The sequence below is a fragment of the Solanum verrucosum genome, unplaced genomic scaffold (assembly GCF_900185275.1).
Source record: "Solanum verrucosum unplaced genomic scaffold, falcon-dt-bn FXZP01000112.1, whole genome shotgun sequence".
In the NCBI taxonomy this organism is placed as follows: Eukaryota; Viridiplantae; Streptophyta; class Magnoliopsida; order Solanales; family Solanaceae; genus Solanum; species Solanum verrucosum.
The window spans coordinates 2,954,749-2,975,216 of NW_026020441.1; the positions used below are offsets into that span (position 1 = coordinate 2,954,749).

The following is a 20,468-nucleotide window of genomic DNA, read 5'->3' on the forward strand; positions in this document are numbered from 1 at the left end:
AGAAAATTTTATATTATAAAAAGGAGAAGAAGAAGTAAATTGGCAAAGAAAAAAAGAAGAGTAAAGAATTTTAAAAAGAATGAAATTATTAAATGCTTTAATAAGTGGGACCAAAGAGTTCATGTGGTTAAAATAATAAATGCATCCTACAATTTTACTTATTTTATTTTGGAAAGACTTTTAACTTTATTTTGAAAAGAAAAGAATATTTACATGTTTCTCACCAAATTCTAGCCAAAACTTTCTGGCAGTTTAGCGGCTCTCTGTCCGTAGCTACTTGTTCATTTTTTTCTTTTTTACTTGTAGCTTTTGACAAATCAAGAAAGGATAAATTTTCTTTATCTATTATATTCTTAATTAATTAATTTTGAAAAAATGTAGAACTTCTTGAAAATTTTAAATTTTTAATTCATCCATATCATAATTAATAAGGGTGAAATGGTAAAGTCATTATGACAATCATTATTTTTTTAATAGGTGTGTCAATTCAAAAGTGAACAAATAATTAGAGATAAAGGGAGTATGAGTTCAATATTTTAATCTTTTGAATTTTAAATTAATACTCTCTCTTATTTATATTAAAAAAACAACTCACTTTTTAGTCAATTTTAAAAACTGGCATATTTTTATGTTTAATTAATTTAATTTAAATGAATTATAATTATATAAATATTTATAATTTATTTTAGACCACAAGTTTTCAATAAAAATTATATTTTTTAAAAATTTTATGTCAACTCAAATTACATCAAATAAATTAAAACGGGGGAATAATATTTATATATTTAATTAATTTTCAAAAATAAATACACAGTTTAAATCTCATTTATTAATATATTAATATTAAGTAGAAACACGTAAATTATATTTTGGCTCCATTCCGCAGCACGACAACTTTAACTTTTATCGACTTATTGTTAGCTTGTACCATTTTAATTTAATACGAAGTTTAAAAAAATAAAATAAATTTTTTGAATCTTATGATCTTAAATTAAAGTAGATAAAATATAATATAATATAATGTCATTTAATCTTATAATTTTATACCTGCCATATAAAAAATTAGAATGAAAAAAATTGACGAAAAAAGGGATTATTTTTTCAAAATGTCTTTTTTTTTAAAATAAAAAAGATAAACTACTCTAGAATGCAGAGAATACTTAATTAAGGCCGTCAAAGAAAAAAGAAAACTTTATTGTGGCTCCTGGATTCGCAAAACCATTGAAACTTTACCCTCAGAAACCGTTTGTCATGACTTTATGGTATTTCCAGACTGCCCATGAGCATTGACGTTTTTGTTGTGAATAATAAGGGAAGCATTGACATTTTTGTTTCGTTCTTAAATAGAAGTCTTAAGTTCGAGTTTTGAGTATAGAGAAAATCATGTTGGAATTGCCATCTCCAAATGGATCATGCAGTGTGCGATTCAAATTTAATTCGAGCTCCAAAATAAGTTTCAAACACCGGATAGAAAAGCCAAAAAAATGAAAAATAATGTAAAATTGATCCAGCTAATATTACAATATATATATATATAGTAAGAATCATTATTCTGGGGTTTTCTATCTACATTCTTCGACATTTTATATATGAATCTATCGCACATGTACAAATTGTAATACATAATTAAATTTCTATATAGCTATTTCGATATCATTCAATGATTGAATAGAAATGATGGGTCGGTGGATTAGTTTTTAGTTAATTTAATTAATTAGGTCTTTATTTTCAAATAGACAAATAAACTCAATTTTTTTATGCTAGATTTTTATTATATTATTTAATACGTAATTTATATTTATTTAAACATGTCAAATTTATAAAATTACTTAATTAGAGATAATGTTAATAACAAATATAAATTCATTCGCAAGTTATTCATCGTCATAACAGGAGCACAAGACTACAACATTAACGATTGAGTACTCTCTTGGATTGCTGTTAATTAGAGTTGTCACTTAATTGTTTAAATATTTAATTTAATCTTTCTAAAATGTAATAATTAATAAATATACAACGAACAATCACAACACAGTAAGCACACATATACCGAAAACAATTCAGTTATCATTTCAGAGCAACATACAGTCTTCCATTATCAATGACAAGTAGACATAAACAAAATAATCACAAGTAGTTCTCTCATGAAACCCATACTCAAACTGTTAGTGTGTCGGAACGTGACACCCGATCCAATAGATGTGTCAGAACGTGACACCCGATTCAATATATGCATCGGGACATGACACTCGATCCAATATATGTGTCGAAATGTGACACTCAATCCAGTCAGCACAACCACAATCACAATCACACCCATAATGAACAATACGCATAGTCATACAATTAAATAATGGGTTCATGGCGTGTAATCAATCATATAAATATACTCATTGCATTAGATTCAGTTTACAATCCTTATTCTCATGCATGCATGCATACAACAAAGCAATTACCGGCATATATCACACAAACATGAAATCAAACCATCACCTACCTCGAAACCAAGCTTGAATCTTCCTAAGACACTTGAGCTTTCCCTTTTCAGAGTCTTTCTATTTGTTATTGGTCTACCAACGAGTAATTTAACGCAAGGATCAATAAACAAGGTCTAATTTACCCGGATTATAACAATCTTAATAACTCAAGACCAAGCCCATGATCCTAATGAGCAACTAGGGATTTTTCCCACCATCAACTTCAGGCCAAAACCCTCCCCCGATGATAATTGCCCACGAATCTAAGTTCTACGGATCCAAAAATGGATTAGGGGAGTAAAATCCTTACCTTAATCACCAAAAGTCATGGAAAACTGTCAAGAAATTGCCCTAGGTCGTCTCCTATCTCTTAAGAATGAAGTTTGCAGAAAATAACGAAATTACGGTTTTTCCCGACTTAGTTTGCGACTGGCCCGCTACGACGGACCTCAACCCACCACAACGGCCCCCTAGGCGGGAATAATCCCGCCCCGGCGGCTTACACAGAGACAGAAGCTCGGAATTTGAGTTTCAAGCCCCCATTTCACAACAGACTATCAAACCAGGACGTTCTAAAACTACCTTTTCACGCCAAGATCAGTTTCGGGAGTTCTACTCGCCCCGAATTTGATTCCGTAAAGCCATACATGCTCCTTAACGTCTTGGCTATCTACTCATGTGATCAAATTCATAATTAGATCCCTTATTCATTATCAGATTTCCCTAGACCATTCCTGACTCAGATTTCATCCAAATCTGGACTAGGCTAAAATTTTCCAAGTCACTACTCAAAAGGTTCTGGCCCAAATTCTTTCCCCATTGGCTTTTTCGTAACGCCGGGAACAAGTCGCTAAAGTTTCTGGAAAAGTTGACAAGCCTAGATATTTCAAACAAGATGATAATTCTCTAGGTATGAAATTGAAAATGTTGCAAGAAGATGTTGAAAAAGATGAAACAGAACTTGGGAAAATGTACTCTTCTTTGTTTTGGTTTGTTGTTGTATTGTAGTTATAGCTATAAGTTATTGGTTCAGAGTGATATGTATGAAAGAAGGTTCAATGAAGTTACCTTAGATTCTTGATGTTTATAAAATCAATGTTGGTGTAGTGTAGCATTGTTTGTGTTGTAATCAATTAGGTATTGCCTTTTTTGTAATGAACTTTGTCTTCATCTTAGTCTCTTAATATGATGTAATTTGCTTGTTTGTGCATTTTATTTTTTGAGATCTCTTCTTTTGTTTTAGATCTAGACATGAAATAAGCATAGTCTTAACTGCATAATATATACACTAGAAATCAAAGTTTATTAACCATCAATAACTAAAAATTTAAAAGTTTATAACTTCATAATATAAATATTAAATGACAGATACAACTGCATAATTATACAAATAATACAGTCACAATCACATAATTATTTCAAAAACAAACATAGATCAAACTAATGTAATTACAATTATATAATTATTTTAAAATAAACATAAATCAAACTAATGCAGTAACAACTGCATAATTGCTTCAAAAATAAGCATAGATCAAACTAATGCAGTCATAACGACATAATTGTTTAAAACACGTAGATCAAATTAGTGCATTTATAATTGCATAATTGTTCCAAAATAGACAAAATAGGGAAATCATTCTCTTTTTCATGTATTTCAAAGTTGTTGAGCTTGCTTGGCTCAAATGATTTATTTCAGCAGCATTATTAGACTTTATTCTCATTCATTTGTCATTTCTTGAAGACCATGTTGAGTTACAACAATCTTTCTTTTCATATTAAACCTGATCATTGTTTATGATGCCCAAAATTTTCAATCACTATAGAGGACTTCATAGGCATTCCATGCTAGATTCACAGAAATATATTGTCTTCTTGATAATTTAAATTGAAAAGTACGTAAAATAATTAAGACAACTTACGTTGTGGATTGTAAAATCACTTTGTGTATGTAGATTCTTTTTTTTAATTATTAACTGGATAATACTATTAGCAAAGAAGCTTAAGTATCATTACAATATAAGGGAATAGTATTATTCCCTGTGTATGTATATATTGTAGCATTGGTTGCTATCAAATTACTATTATGAGTCAAAATTTCCCTTGATTCTCATTCCAACCATTCTTGGTCTTTTAAAATGTGTCCCTTTTCCTCTTCCAATGACACCCAAAACATTAGAAAAATATTAAGCCCTCTTCCCCTTTCAGTGGCACCAGAAACATTAGCAACAACACAAGTTCCTCTTTCCCTTTCAATGGTAGCTGAAACATTAACTACAACATTAGTCCTTCTCCCTTTCCAGTTGCACTAGGAACATTAACAGCTACTGGAAGTGTGTTTATCAATGAATACAATTGTATTAACAAATATAATTAATATCTGAATACAATTTGTATCAACGAATAAATTGTATCAACGAATACAATCATATCAATATTGTATCAAGTTCAAGTGTATAACGAATTACAATTTCAATCACAATTATATTCTGTAATAATTGTATGTACGTATATTCATATGTATTTGTATGTATCTGTTTCCATGTGTTTTTGTTGCCTTATATAGTTGTATTTTGTATCACTCAAAGATAGTATTTAGTTATTGCCATGTGTATTTGTATTCATCTATTGTCATGTCTGTTTGTATTTGTATTTGTATTTGTTGTATATTTGTATTCCTTTGTTGCCATATATATTTGTATTTTGTATCACTGAAGCGGATCTGTATAATTGAAATATATCATTTGTATTTGTTTAATTTGTTGTTAACATTTATATTTATATTATTGACGTTTATCATTTGTATTTGTATTGAGAGAAAAAGAAATAGGCAAGAGCGAGGAGATAGAGAAGGGAGAGGTGAGAGAGATGATAGAGAAAAAGGAGAAAGGCGAGCAAGAGTGCAGAAATGCAAGGAAGAGAGGAAAAGAGAAGAAAGAGTTATGCTATAAAAACTTAGCTATAACAACAAATTATATGGTGTATTGTAAATACAAATGTTAAAGTACCAAATTTTCCTTAGTGTAAATTTCATATATGACATATATTATAGTACTATTTTCAAGCTATAACAGTAGATTTAGACTTTCAAGCTATAACATTAAAAATTTCAGGTTATAACAAATTCACAAAAAAAAAAAATGTTTTTATTAATTGGAAAAAACTTAAAAAATAAATAAAAAGATAAATGAAAATTAAAAAAAAAACTGAATTAGAAATAATAAAGTAAAAAAATAAAATTGTGGCCTATAATTTAATTTGAACTTATTGTAAATAATTAATGATTAGCATGAAATAAGGGATCCAAACAAATTAACAATATTTTTTATCCTTAATTCACTCAAAATCAGTTAAAATAAAATAAAAAATCAGATCATATCCTTTTTTTCTTCAATGTTTCTCTCTCTTAATTTTTCAGCCTAAAAAATTACCATAATCGAGTAATTGAAGGTTTTTTTCATTGAAAAAAATTGATTTTATTGAGATGGACAATTACGTATCAATTCTAATTAAACATGGTGGAAGATGGGATCCTTCGGGTTAGTATTTATTATTGTTTAGTGTTTGTTTTTAAATTACATTGAAATAAAAAAAAATTATTAAATAGTAAATCGTCCCTATGTTTAAGATGATATCATTACTTGTTAACTGTTGTGAAATGTATAATATTAGTGATTTTCTGTTTTTGTGATTGTTTTGTGTATTTTTTTTCTTAAAGTATAAAGTAATTGTATATTTATGAATGAATTTAATAGAATTATTGGAAATAAACTTGTAAGAAAATGTGTTTCGTAAGATGTAAAAAAAGTTATTTGGATTTTGACGAATTGTATAACAAGTGTTTTAAGTTGGTATTAAATTATAAATTTTAGTGTGTTATATTAGATGTTGTCATTTCTGAAGTAATTAGTGAGTTAGAAATGAATTATTTGGTATGATAAGATATAAATATTTGTAATGTATGATTATTTGTTGTATGAAATGTGTATTAAGTGAGTTTGAAAGTTGTTATGAAATAAGTTATCTTAATAATATATGTATGAAATGTATATTGAGAAAGTATGAAATTTGTATGAAAGCGTGTCTAGTAATCTGGAAAAAAAAAGTTTTTTGAAATTTTGACGAATTGTATGATAAGTGTTTTAAGGTTGTATTAATTTTGAAATTTTATTGTTGACATTTTTGTATAAATTTGTGTGACATTAATGAAGTATTTTCGTTAAAAAAATGTACATATTTGCTGTATGAAATTTGTATTAAAATAATCATCAATTGTTGATATGCATGTTGTTGTTGATGGACCAAAGAAGTACATGGTAAACTTAAACACCAAGATTGTGTAGTTGCGGAAGATTTCAAAATGATGAGATACCATGTGGGCATGGAATGGCAGTTCTTAGATACAGAAGACTGCATGAAACAGAATTATGCTCTCCTTTTTATAGCCTGAAGAATTTTCAAGATGCATATGTCATCCCTGTTGAACCTATTCCTTGCGAGAGTACATGGGATATACCCAGTTATATTTCAGAGCCTAAATTGATGCCACCCGGTCCAAAGAGACCGGTAGGAAGACCACAACTTGAACGATGGAAGGGGTTTGTTGATGTGAAATTCAAAAGGTCAAAAGTTACCTGTAGTAGATGTCGTCAAGTTGGACATAACAGGAAGACGTGTTCAAATTATCCTATACAAAAATAATGAATGTTCATTTGTTAAGACTATATATAAAAAAAATTTGTTGTTGGTTATATTAATGATTTGGTTTGATATAAACATAATAATTTTGTGTTTAGTGTACTGGTTATTATTTATACACTGTTCATTCAATTATCATACATAATGCATACTGTTATAAATTTAGTGCTTGGAGCAATTTTTAGTAACAACTGTATGAATTTTGTGTACTTAATGTCGTGTATAAATTAAGACAAATGTGAAAACACAATTCATAACATTTGTGTATAAAAAATATACCACAATTAAATACAATGTCCAAACATTTAATATGCATTCTATATGATTACTGAATGAACAGTATATGAGTGTGTTTCTATATGATTACTCATTAGTTGACACGTGTATGAAATCTATTACTATGACTTTAATATTAAATGTTTGGACATTGTATTTAATCGTGGTATGATTTTTATATACAAATGTAATGAATTGTGTTTTCACATTTGTCTTAATTTATACACGATTCATTCATTAAGTACACAAAATTCATACAGTTGTTACTAAAAATTGTTCCAGATTAAGTATATTGTATATATTAGTAATACTTATAAAAATTTAATTATGTAATTCATTCCAACACTAGTTTAAGGGTTGGTCATACATATGTTAATCATATTTAGTTCATGAAAAAATAAGACAAATATGAAAACACAATTCATAAAATTTGTATATAAAAATCATACCATGATTAAATACGATGTCCAAACATTTAATATTAAAGTCATAGTAATAGATTTCATACATGTCTCAACTAATAAGTAATCATATAGAAACACACTCATACACTGTTCATTCAGTAATCATATAGAATGCATAATGATACAAATTTATTGTTAGATGTAGTATTATTATTTATACACTATTCATTCATTAATGACCCAACTTGCATATCGTTAATGATAAAATTTGTTCCATATTAAAGATATTGTATATATTAGTGACTAATTTAAGTTGTTGTCGGACATATATAAATCATATTTAATTCAAACGAAAATAAGACAAAATACAACTATAAAAATTATACCATGACTAAATACAAAAATCCAACATTTAATATTGAAGTCATAGACATATGCATATAAAATGTATTTCATACACGTTTCATCTATTCGTTATACAAATTAAAAACACAATGCTACTTTAAAAAATAGTGTATCAGAATTGTATGAAGTTTGTATAATGTTTTTGTCCTGAACTTATAATATCCAAACATTATAGGTTAGTGCATGTCAGTCACCATGTGTATAATTAAAAACAAAGTGTTACAATTTTTAGAACATTCAAAAGAGAATCAAAAGGTGCAATCAACTATTTTGATAACATATTGTAGAAAGTGCAATCAACTATTTCAACTTTAAGTATATATCATCAAATACTTAAACAAGAAAGAATTATCTAAAAGTTAAACAGAAAAAAATTATCCAAAAGTTAAAAAAAAATATATGTAATTCTTAAAAAGTAGAAAGTGCAATCAACTATTTCAACTTTCTAGTCGGTGGTATTAGTGTAGGATAATTGGTGGTATCCAGAACATGTTCTTTTGCTATCTGAGGTCCACCAAATTTGCTAGCAACCGTACCAGTAACTTCACTTTCGCTGATCGCGCCAACATCATCAGTTGAAATTCCGTCAAATCTGGACTCTTTCGTGGAGTTTCAATTTGTTTCTTAGACATGATGATGAATAATCGTGGGTAAGATGGGTAATCAGTTTTGATGTTGGACTAGATGAAAAAGAATGGAGAAAGTTTGATAGTGGGTTGTGGGTTGAGTCGTGTGGGAGTGAAGAAACGTGTGGGATGGTGGTGTGATCGATGATTGGGGATGATAATGGTAAACAAGGAAAGGAAATCCCTAAAATTGGGTAACTGAAAATTTTAGTTTTTAAAAAAGGAAGTAAATTAATTATCTATTATTAATTAATAATAAAAAACTATAAATAGATAAATAATTTATTAAATAAATATAATTTAATTTTAAAATAAAATAAAATTTAACTGATATGTCATAACCCGTAAATAATCTGTTATAAGCAATAAATTTTTAAAAGTAGATTTAAAACCCGTAATATTTACTCTTAAATGTGTATATGGGGTGATTTTACCTTGTGAAAATTTCATATATGACATATATTAGACTAATATTTTCAAGTTATAGCAGTAGAATCAAACTTTCAAGTTGTAACATTAAAAATTTCAGGTTCTAACAGATTATTAAAAAAAAAGTTATTTTTAATAATTAAAAACATTTGATTTGAAAAGAATAAAAATATAAAAAAAAATTAAAATAAAACGTTTATGAAGGAAAAAATGAAAAAAAAGGAAATAGGGGTGTCAATTAAATTTGAATTAATTTAAGATAATTATTAATTAGCATGAATTAAGGAATTTCAAACTAATTAAGAATATTCAGTTTCCTTAATTCACTCTAATTTGTTAGATTTTATCCATTTTTCTTCCACGTTTCTCTCTCTTCGATTTTCTTCCAGAAATTTTGTCACTAGCGACTAATTGAAGTTTTTTTTTTGTTTGAAAAATCCTGATTTTTTTTGTGATAGACAACTACGTATCAATATTAATTAAATATTAATTGTTTACTATTTGTATTTGGATTTCAGTGAAATGAAAAAAAAAACTGTAAATCACATTTTGTGAGTTTGTTTTTGTAAATCATCACTATATTGAATGTGATATGTTTTTTTGTATAAAACAATACGTTTTGTTCATAATACGTATTAGTTGTTGTGAAACTGTAATATCAGTGATTTTCTTGGTAAGTTACTGTTTTTTGCTAGGGGTTTAATGTCACCATATTTTTTATACTGGCAAAACAATGATTTCGTGAGAAGTTGTCACAATATATGAAAGATTTGAGTATAAATGTATAACATATAAATATTTTTATCGTTGTAGATTGGGTATGTAGATTAAAATTATAATATCGATTACTATTTTTTTTCCTGAAAAAATAAATTAAAATGTATAGTTTTGAATGAATTTGTTAGTATAAGTGTAATGAATTTGGTATGAAAGTGTATTCACTAATGTGAAAAAAAAGGTTATTTAAAATTTTGAAGAATTGTATGACAGTTGTTTTAAGTTGGTATGAAAGTGTGTTAACTAGTTAGTAAAAAAAATTATTTAGAATTTTGAATAATTGTATGAAAAGTGTTTTAAGTTGGTATGAAATTTAAAATGTTGTTGTTTATATAAGTTTTGTCAATGATATATAAATTTGTGTGAAAGGAATGAACTATTTGGTATGAGAAATGTGTAGATTTGGTATAAATGATGATTGTATGTATGAAATTTGTATTAAGTGGGTATGAAATTTGAAATTTTATTTTTTAATGAAATCTGTTTGTAGTTTACTGTCTGAGTGATTTTTGTATGAAAAAATAATGACAAGTGTGTATAATTTTATTTTATTTGTATTATGTAAGACTAATTGTTATTTTTTTTTAATGAAACAGGGAAATATGTTGATTTTCAGATGGAGGGATTATATATGAGTATTCTAGTCTTTATAGTGGTCTAGTAAGTGTGATAACATCACAGCTAATGATAGATGTTAATATTCACAATATAGAGATAAAATATATAGTTAGTGATAGATGTCCCCCTGTTAGTATCCACAATGATGTTGGTGTGCGGATTTTTTTAGATCAAAAGAAAGCTAATGTAGATTTCTTTACGATTTCATATACTTGGAAATAAAATTTATTCCAAATTAATATATAAGATAGTGTAAATATTTGTACAGATTTCCGATTTCAGATTCCATATTTTATATACGTGATTCATTAATTATTCATACAGATTTCATATACTTGGAAATAAAATTTATTCCAGATTAATATATAAGATAGTGTAAATATTTATACAAATTTCATATTTCAGATTCCAGATTTCATATACACAATTCATTAATTATTCATACAGATTTAATATACTTGAAAATAAAATTTATTCCAGATTAATATATAAGATAGTGTAAATATTTATAACAAACTTTATACCAATCTTATTCAAGTTTCATTCTAACACGAACTTCAATTTATATCACACATATTACACCAACAATAAATCAATTTCATATAATCACACAATGCATATCATTTGTATACCAATATTATATCACAATTAATACAATATCCAACCATCAAACATTAAATTCAGTGTCATACGCATATTAAATAAATTTCACACACATTTCATCCATTAATTGTACAATTTGAATACACACTGATATTTTAAAATAGTGAATCCAAATGGTATGAAGTCTGTATATTACTAGTATCCTGAAATTACAATAGCCAAACAATAATTCATATTTAGATGGTATCTGATTGGAAGAAAACATATGATATTATATATCATCAAATACTTAAACACAAAAAAGTTGTCCAAAAGTAAAAAAACAAACAAACATGTAATTAAAGCAGTGTGATTATACGAGAAATGTGTATACACGTTAGTGTATTGTGCATGACGACTTTTCTATACCTAGCTAGCTCCACAATCAATGATAAATAATATTTTTATTGACTTGTTTTATTTTAGGTGACTCGGACTTGATTTGAAGTTTGTGTATTATTCTAGTGATTTCAAATTTGGGTAGTGTATTTACCACTATCTTAAAGATGAGATAGAGAAGTTGTTTTTGAATAAAGATCCTCAACTAAAAAATACCTTATATAAGTATTATGATATACAACCTAATTGTACTTTTGAATTACTCATGAACCATACCGAATATTTATAACTATCTACATATATAATCATGGAAGCAATTTCCTTGTTCATGCCAGAGTTATGGGCTTCAGTAGTAAGATGGCCAGGTCATTTCGTCTGCTCCGTGGGCCATTTAAATGGATCAACACCACAAGCCCAACCTTCATTTCAACTAATACTAGAATATTAGTCCGTCATTTTCAAAAACATGTTTAGAATAGAAAGTAAACATATTGTGATATTTTTTAGAAAAAATCACTAGTTTGACAATTCATACCATTTTCATACCAGTTTAAAAATTCATATCATATACACAGTTAATAGACAATCACACTAATATTAAAATACAATTCATACCATTTGTATACCAATATTATATCTCAATTCATACAATATCCAAAATCAAAACATTAAAGTCATAGTATACAAATATTAATTAGATTTCATACGCATTTCATGCAATAAATATACAGTTTGGAAACACACTGATATTTAAAAAAATTTGAATCCAACTGGTATGAAGTCTATATATTACTAGTATCCTGAAATTATAATAATCAATCAGTAATTCATATGTAGATGATATTATATATCATCAAGTACTTAAACACAAAAAAATTGTCCAAAAGTTAAAAAAATAACATGTAATTCTAAAAAAGTAGAAGGTGCAATCAACTATCTCAAATTTCTTGTCCGTGGTCTTGGTGTAGGATAATTGGTGGTATTCGAAACATGTTCTTTTCTTTTTGATTTCACTAACACAATCAGAATCGTAATCAGAAGGGGTTTCAACAATTTTCCCCTTCCTCTTCTTCCCCTTTTGATTTGCCTGGGTCGCCCTTTTCTTTGCTTCATTTTTTTCTCTTTCCGATCCTTCAACTGAGATGAACCACTCGTCGCCTGATTTTCAACAATTTTAGGCAAGAAGTTTGAGTTAATATATTGAAAGTTGGAGCATGAACTTCATCAGTAGAAGTCCCTTCAACCAATCTGGGACTCTTTCGAGGCGTTTCAATGAGTTTCTTAGACATGATTTTGTTGAAAAACTTAATTGGACGGACGATTGTGAAAATTGTGTAGTTGGCTGGTGAGAAAAATGGGAGAGACAAGGTGAAAGTGGGGTAGTGGGGTGATGATGTGTAGATTTGAATAGGCGTGAGTGGAGGGTGGTGGGATTGAGGTATGGAAGGTTTGGAGTGTAACAGTAAACAGGGAAGTCTAATCTATGTAAATCCCTTAATATGTGTAACTGATGATTTCAATTTTAAAAAAGGAATTGAAATCAAATTAATTAAATATTATTAATTAATAATATAAAAATATAAACAGATTAATCATTTATTAAATAAATTGAAATTGATTTTTAAATTAAATTAAATTTAATTGATATGTCATAACCCGTAAATAAACTGTTATAAGTAAGAATTATTTAAAAGTACGTTTAAAACCCGTAAAATTTACTCTTAAATGTGTGTATGACGTGAATTTTCCTTTTTCCTTTTCCTTTTCTCGCGAAGTGTATAGTGAATGGGCTTCGGCTTACAGCCTTCCTTAAGTGGCCCAAAATAACGCACTCAAAATTGAACGGCATTGGGTTCTACAACCCGAATCCCCTTCCCACATCATCGATAATTCTCCATTGATCAAAAACCCTAGAAATGCTAGCACTTCGCAAGCTCTCGACCCTAAAATCATCAAGATTTCTCTCTTCTTTCGCTATTCAAAACCCTATCTGCAGCTCCTCAACGATTCCAGACGTTCCCAGTTGCACCAACTACGATGAACGCATCAACAAAGCCGGCCGTGAAGGAGATTTCACCACTGTCCATCACCTTCTTAACAAGCGCGCGCGCGATGGCTTCTTCAACACCAACAATACGTTCAAGTTCATTTCCACTAATAATGTGTCCATACTCGATGATCTATTGGAAATTATAGCTCGGTTAGATAATGGTTTCCCGAGAAAGAGCTCCTACGACTGTCTCATTGCGCGTCTCTCGAAGATGCACTGCATTTCGGAGGCTATGCGTGTTGCCAAAGCTATGGTGAGCAAAGGTCACGAAGCAAACAATGTCACGTTTCATCCCATAGTTAATGCTCTGACGAAGAAGGAGGAATTCGAAGAAGCCTGGCAAGTGGTGGCGGTGATGAAATCCTGCGGAATTTCTCCTGATTTGACGACGTATAATTTTCTGCTGACTGGTTATTGTTTTGCTGGAAATGTGGCATCAGCTGCTGGTGTTCTAGCAAAGATAGAGGAGGAGGAGCTGGGGGCGGATACGAGGACTTACGACGCCCTGGTTTTAGGCGCCTGTAGAGCAGGGAAGTTGGATGCTGCTTTGGGAGTGGTGAGGAGGATGCTAGATGATGGGGTTCCGCCATTGTATTGCACACACGCCCATATTATCGGAGCGTTTCTGAAGTATAACTATTATGAACAGGCAGTAGAATTTGTTAGGAGCTATGCAGGAAGAGATGCTAAATTGGATGCAGAAAATTTTGGAATACTGGCGACCAGATTGATCACTCGGAGTAAGTTGGAGGAAGCTAAGAAACTGGTTAAAGAGATGAGTGAAAGGAGATTGGTAATGGGTCCGAGATTGAAAGATTTCTATGAATTGTATGTTAGATCTGATGGTTTGAGATAATTATTGAGTATGAATGCAGCATTTTTGATATGTAAAGACTTGGTTTTGTTGGATGTTAGTTAAAAAGAAAATTTCATGGATCATTCATTCGATGACGTATAGTTTATGAATTGAATCATAATAATGGAATGTTTAATTGATACAAATAGTTAGAAAGATTAACAAAAAGGAGAATTTATTACTGGATTGATTTGTCCAAATTTAAGATCTTTCTGGAATGGACAGTTTTTAAAGAACAATGTGGCTACAAACACATTGTCCTACATTGTCAATAGTTTATAAAAAGGTACCTTAAGGGAATGCTAAAAGCATACAATAGTGAAAAAGGTTTTGCTCTGGTAAACATTGAAGTGAGAGGATACATGAAAAGATCTGAGAACTTGAAGCAGCAGCAAATAATAGAGTTGGAAAAGGGAAATATCTACTAAAAGGATGTTGACGAAGGTCTATCAGAGCTTGAAAGATTGAAACTTTTGTCTGCAAACCCTGCTCTTGTCGGTAAGCCAACTTACTGGCTCTAGGTGTTTACATCTAACCAATTATGCATGACATGTATTTGACCATATACAGTTATCACTTAACGATAGGTAATTAATGTACATATGTACTTCATTAAATCACTTAACCTTGGTAGGTTTAATTGGTTAGGTGTAAACACCATGCAAGGGTAAATATTTACCCAAAGTCCCAATTTTGAACTCATGTCCTCACAAGTTAGTTATATCCATTTTATGTTGCAGCAATGATGTTGAACCAACCTGACTTGTATCTTTCAATGAGAACATGATCAATTTATCATATGCGAAGATAAAGCATCACTGTCCTTCAACATTACCGGAAGTGTGACAAGGTTTACAACAACAACAACATACTAGGGAGGTGGGGCAGTCCTATGATCCCACAAGTGTGACAAGGTTTCCCTTTAAAATTATCTCCTTTTAGTGTTTCTTATTACTGTATAAGCCCTTTAAGTTTGCAGTTATTAATGCTAGATATTGGTTTTTGGCTGCATATAGTTCGTTATGGTTTTGCTAAAAGATTGTCATATATCCCAGGATATTTTTCTCCATGTTTTTCCATTTGGCGTTAGTGCTTAAATTACTGGAGCTTAAATTTAGGGAAGCATAAACGGCTGCAATGCTATGGCTCTATCACTCTATAATTTCCGTTCATTTGCCAAATTTTTGCACAGCGACTTCTATTTACTTTCGAAAGTCCAGAAACAGTAAATCAGACAATTTGGCTGACTAAACTCTATGGTTTTTTATTCTTTGTTGTTAATTCAATGTGATACCTGATTTCTACAGGGTTGAGTTGGCTGAGCCTTAGTTTGGTTTTTTTACTCCATGAGTGCACTTACAAGGTGGGTAATGAAAGCTGAGCAAATATCAATTAAGGCTGGAACCTTGACAGTCTTAAATTCTTCGTTATGTTAGATGCTTCTTGAGATGTCAATGTTGTTCATACTTGTAAGTCTCAGTTTTGGCGTGGTACTTGTTTCCCTGGGAAGAAAAACTGAAGATTGCCATCAAAGTTGATGCTAGGAATACGTGATTTGGATTGATCAGTTTTATCCTAACCAGCTTGTTGGCAAATACTGGATACACATGATCTAAGAGGTATTATCTTAGAAGTTGCCTTTGGGCTTTCATGTGAACAGAAATGGTTAAATTTATCCTCTAAATTCTGCTTCTACCATTCAGTTCAAATTTAGTCACGGTTTCTGTAACAACCTACTTTACTTCTTACAGTCTTACCTCTGTTTACTTTTGGGAATGACCTGTCTACTTATTAGTATATGCTGGACCAGTAGTTCTTTGATATGAGGAATTCTTTTACTGAATTTGGAGTTTGCTAGAGCCACACCGGTCTAAGCAAAGTGGAGGCTTGATTGGGTTGTGGCTTAATTTGCGTCCCTTTATCGGCTATCCAATTGTGTATACTGGAAAATACTCTGGATTTCTTAACTTCTGGCATAAATTGGACTTATCCAAATCTTCCAAAGAAATGAAGTCTATTTTTGTGGTGGTATGGTGGATTATATGGAGAAAAAGAAATGCTTGTATTTTTTACGACGAGAAGGATGTTAGAGTGGATTCGAGTCACACATTGGTTGGAGAATGAAATGGTGGTCTTCTTATATGGACTTAGGTAATCCTCCCTTCATGAGCTATCTTTTATGGTCGAGTTAGGCCCATGTGTCATATCTTTACATGGTATCATAACCAGGTTCATCCTCGTTTGGGCTCCCGGTCCACGCTCTAGTTGGGTGTAGGCGTGAAAGGGGTGTTAGAGTGGGTTAGAGTCCTACATTAGTTGGAGAATCGATTGGTGGTCTACTTATATGGACTTGGGCAATCCTTCTCCTATGAGCTAACTTTTGGGGTTGAGACAGACCACAAGTGTCATATTCTTACAAAGGATAATGTCATTTATCTCAATCACAAGTGTATATTCTTGCTTAGTTTTTGGTGCCACAAAGCTATGGTGGTTGTTTAGAGCCGGATGTTATTGTGGACTTTTTTTGCTCTCTACACATTGTGAAGTTTATTTTGGATGTAATTCTGCTCCAGCATTCCCTTAAGGTTGGTAGCTTTCTCGCATCAATAATGTCGCTTTATTATTTATCAGGAAAATACCAATATCCGGTTCCTTGTATGGTTTGGGAACAGTATTCAGAAAACTAGTAAATGTGGTTCTTCCTTAAAAAAAGAAGAAGCTAGTATATGTGGTTGGTTGTTGAGTATGACAACTGTGATGAGGCATGTGTTTTTATCAGAACTTGTAGGGAGTGAAGTTACTACCTAACCGACAGTGAGATCAATTTTATTTGTTACTAAAATAAATATACATCACTTAAAAGAAAAAAGATCATTGTTCATGTCCGTATGAGTTCCCCATTAATTCGTTAGTGTCATCCTGGTAAAACATAGTTTTTATTTGCATTCAAAGAAGCCACAGAACTAAACCCTTCGGGGTGGCCCAGTGGTTTGGGCTTGGGACTTCCGGAGGTCTCAAGTTCGAAACCCCTTGCCTGGGTTTGCCTTCTGGGTCGAGCTCGTCGCATCGGGATTGCCTAGTGCGGGTTACTTCTCCTGTATGGTTCGCGAGCTATTGCATAGATGCGCGCACCCAAAGGGTAGTGGTTGCGAGTTTCCTTGTCATAAAAAAAAGAATAAAAAGAAGCCACAGAACCGGAGCTGTGGTCTCCATCTTTGTAGTAGTGATTTTAGTCAGAATAACTAGTTGCTGGAGTTAGTAATCAGAATTGTGTCATCTTTAGTATCATTTTGTGCATATCAATTTCCAGGTTACTGCAAGTATGAGATTATGTGTTTGTACCTGAAAAGGCGCAGTGGTACTTTGTACCACTTTTTGAGCATAGGATTCTCCTTCTTTCCTTGTCTCTTGCTTGCACAAGGGACATAGTATGAAGTATTTCTCTGTGTGCCCTTTTTAAACTTCCACTTGTTTTTGGATTGGTGGTAAGATCTTCAACCTTTCCTGTTTTTACCTAATGATTGGCAGTTGGATAAGTAAGCAATTCTCAATGATATTGTTAATGTTGCTATATATTTCAATTTTAAGTTTGTTTTCGAAAAAGCTGTAGTTATTGGCATCAGACAATCAATGAAGTTTGCTTAGTTGCTTGTAAATTGTTGCGTGATAACTTGTCATTTTGTAAGGTAAAAAAAAGCAGATATTTCGAGGGTGAAAATTCACCTTGAGTCTCATCTCTGATGGATGATTAATGCCTGCACTTATACTTCTCCTCTTTGCTCCATCAAACAGGTCATTGCATGCTGGCAAGGAATTGACAGCATGGTTGTTATCTCTGAGGAAAAAAACTGATGCCGTAGTTTGCCTGTTTCCTGTCGTATCGTTGCTGTGGCTGAGTACTGAAGCTTGGCAGGATTCTATCACATGGCGGGCATATTACTGGATAAAATAACAACGAACAAGTTGGGATGGAGTTTCAGGCACACCATAAAAGAACTGTCATCTTTATACCAGCAGCTAACTGGTATACTTCTCAGTAGCTGCTGGATAGTCGTGGAGTTATTTCTGTGGAGCTTCAGTTATCAAATATCTAAGAAATACTTCATAATTTTTTCTGTTATTGCAGTATGTTAAGTGCTACTAGATTATCATCATAACGTAGTTTGTATACGGAATCTGTATAAATCAAGATTAGAAATCAAAGTTGATGTATAACCATACTTCACAAATTTGTTGATTGTCAATTTGTCATTGATCGCATTGAATTAGCTCTCGGTATAGTGCTTCTGTATCCATCATATCTGTACTATAGCTCAAAATATATCCTTGTGATTTTGTGGAGTTTGGTTTACTCTTTTCTTCTTTTTAGAAAATGAAAATGGGCTCAAAGCACCAGTGGTTTTTGAAATTTTGTACGTTTTTCGTTGGGCCTTTCAACCTCCAAGTATACTAAAGATGATAATGTGGCTATTGAAGCAAATAGCTTATAAATTAGTCTTTCATTTACCAGGCAAATCCACCATCAACAATGTACAAAATCGAAGAAATTTACCTTTAATGAGCCGCTCTTCCTCTTATATATATATATATATATATATATAAGGAAATGCGTAAACGTACATTAAATAGAGAAGGATCATGGAAATGGAAATTGACCAAATTCATTGTTGGATCCAGTTTGGTCCATGGCAAAGGTATTCTGGCTGAAGCTATCCAAGAATCCACCAGAAGTGTCCGCAAAAAAAGAAGGCGTATTGATATTAACATTAAGAGGATCATAATCCAAGAGTGAACAATTAGAAGTTGTGCTACTGGGCTTGGCTTCATAGTAAGCAAGATGTGCTTTAGTAACCATCAGATCATGTTGTAGCTCCACCATCTTCCTCTGCAAAGATGCTATAGCTCCAATGCAACCGTAAACCGGGTCTCTAAGTCTCACCTCAGCCTCGTAGACCAGCGAGTTGACAGTGTCCTCTCGTTGGTCTTGTGGCACTTCATTCAGGATCTTGATCACGTTGCTAGCTCCAAACACCTTGTGTACATTAGCAAACTTCTTCGGCTCGTCTGATCGGAAATATGGCGCAAATTGGCAAGTGGTTGTGCACCTTCTCTTCAAGAACTTACAAGCTGCACAAGAAGAACTTGAACGTGGCTCATTACTTTTCATGGCTACCTCCCCTTTTTTTCAAAAAACTTCAGTTCCACACAACTTTGGTTCTTCTTTTATAGGGTTGGTTCCTCACCAATGCCTTATACCAAATATATAAACTATTCATTACTGTACTAACAAATTGGCCCATTAGCTCAGTTGGTTAGAGCGTCGTGCTAATAACGCGAAGGTCGCAGGTTCGAGACCTGCATGGGCCAAAATTATATTATTTTCATTACTGAAAATGATCAACTTTGATTATATTCTTTTCTTTTCTCTGTTAAAAGGAATAAAAAAAAGTGTTAGTAGCTGGAATACTGATCCCTTTTACTGACAAATAAAAGGGGTAGTGGAAGAGAAATAGTTAAAGATGGGGTATGTGTGTCTCGAAGAAATAACATGGGATATGATAGTTCAAGGAAAAAGCAACAAAAAAAAAAAAAAAAAACTACTACTATACAGTATACACCTTTGATATGTTGAGGGTGAAGGATGGGACATGTTGATTAAATCCCCCAAATAAAGATGAGATGTTACAACAATTGATTATGAAAGATGAGAGATTTCACAAAAATAGGAAACCCTATATGTAGAGAAGATGGAAACCTAATACCTATAGCTAGCTACACAAAGATTCAAAGAAGTGAATTGCATTTGATTGAGTTTGAAAGGAATAAAAGTGAACATGTCTCCAAATTCTCAGGATCTTTATTTTTATTCCA

At 31.2% G+C, this 20,468-nt stretch overlaps 2 protein-coding genes, 1 long non-coding RNA gene and 1 other non-coding gene across 4 annotated transcripts; 3 read left to right on the plus strand and 1 right to left on the minus strand.

Moving 5' to 3' along the window:
• Nucleotides 1-13,514: 13,514 nt before the first annotated feature.
• On the plus strand, nt 13,515-14,696 carry LOC125808392 (pentatricopeptide repeat-containing protein At3g56030, mitochondrial). Its single transcript, XM_049488097.1, has one exon. The coding sequence runs from the start codon at nt 13,608-13,610 to the stop codon at nt 14,595-14,597; it is 990 nt and encodes a 329-aa protein (XP_049344054.1). The 5' UTR covers nt 13,515-13,607; the 3' UTR covers nt 14,598-14,696.
• Nucleotides 14,697-14,867: 171 nt separating this feature from the next.
• On the plus strand, nt 14,868-18,453 carry LOC125808401 (uncharacterized). The gene is made up of 3 exons (XR_007441726.1): nt 14,868-15,095; nt 15,338-15,511; nt 18,390-18,453. It is a non-coding gene; the product is annotated as an uncharacterized LOC125808401 (long non-coding RNA).
• A 758-nt stretch (nt 18,454-19,211) lies between these two features.
• Nucleotides 19,212-19,800, minus strand: LOC125808397 (LOB domain-containing protein 21-like). The gene has a single exon (XM_049488100.1). It carries the CDS (start codon nt 19,762-19,764, stop codon nt 19,234-19,236), a length of 531 nt encoding a protein of 176 aa, XP_049344057.1. The 5' UTR covers nt 19,765-19,800; the 3' UTR covers nt 19,212-19,233.
• Nucleotides 19,801-19,890: 90 nt separating this feature from the next.
• TRNAI-AAU (transfer RNA isoleucine (anticodon AAU)) lies at nt 19,891-19,964 on the plus strand. Its single transcript has one exon. It is a non-coding gene; the product is annotated as a tRNA-Ile (tRNA).
• The last annotated feature ends 504 nt before the right edge of the window (nt 19,965-20,468 follow it).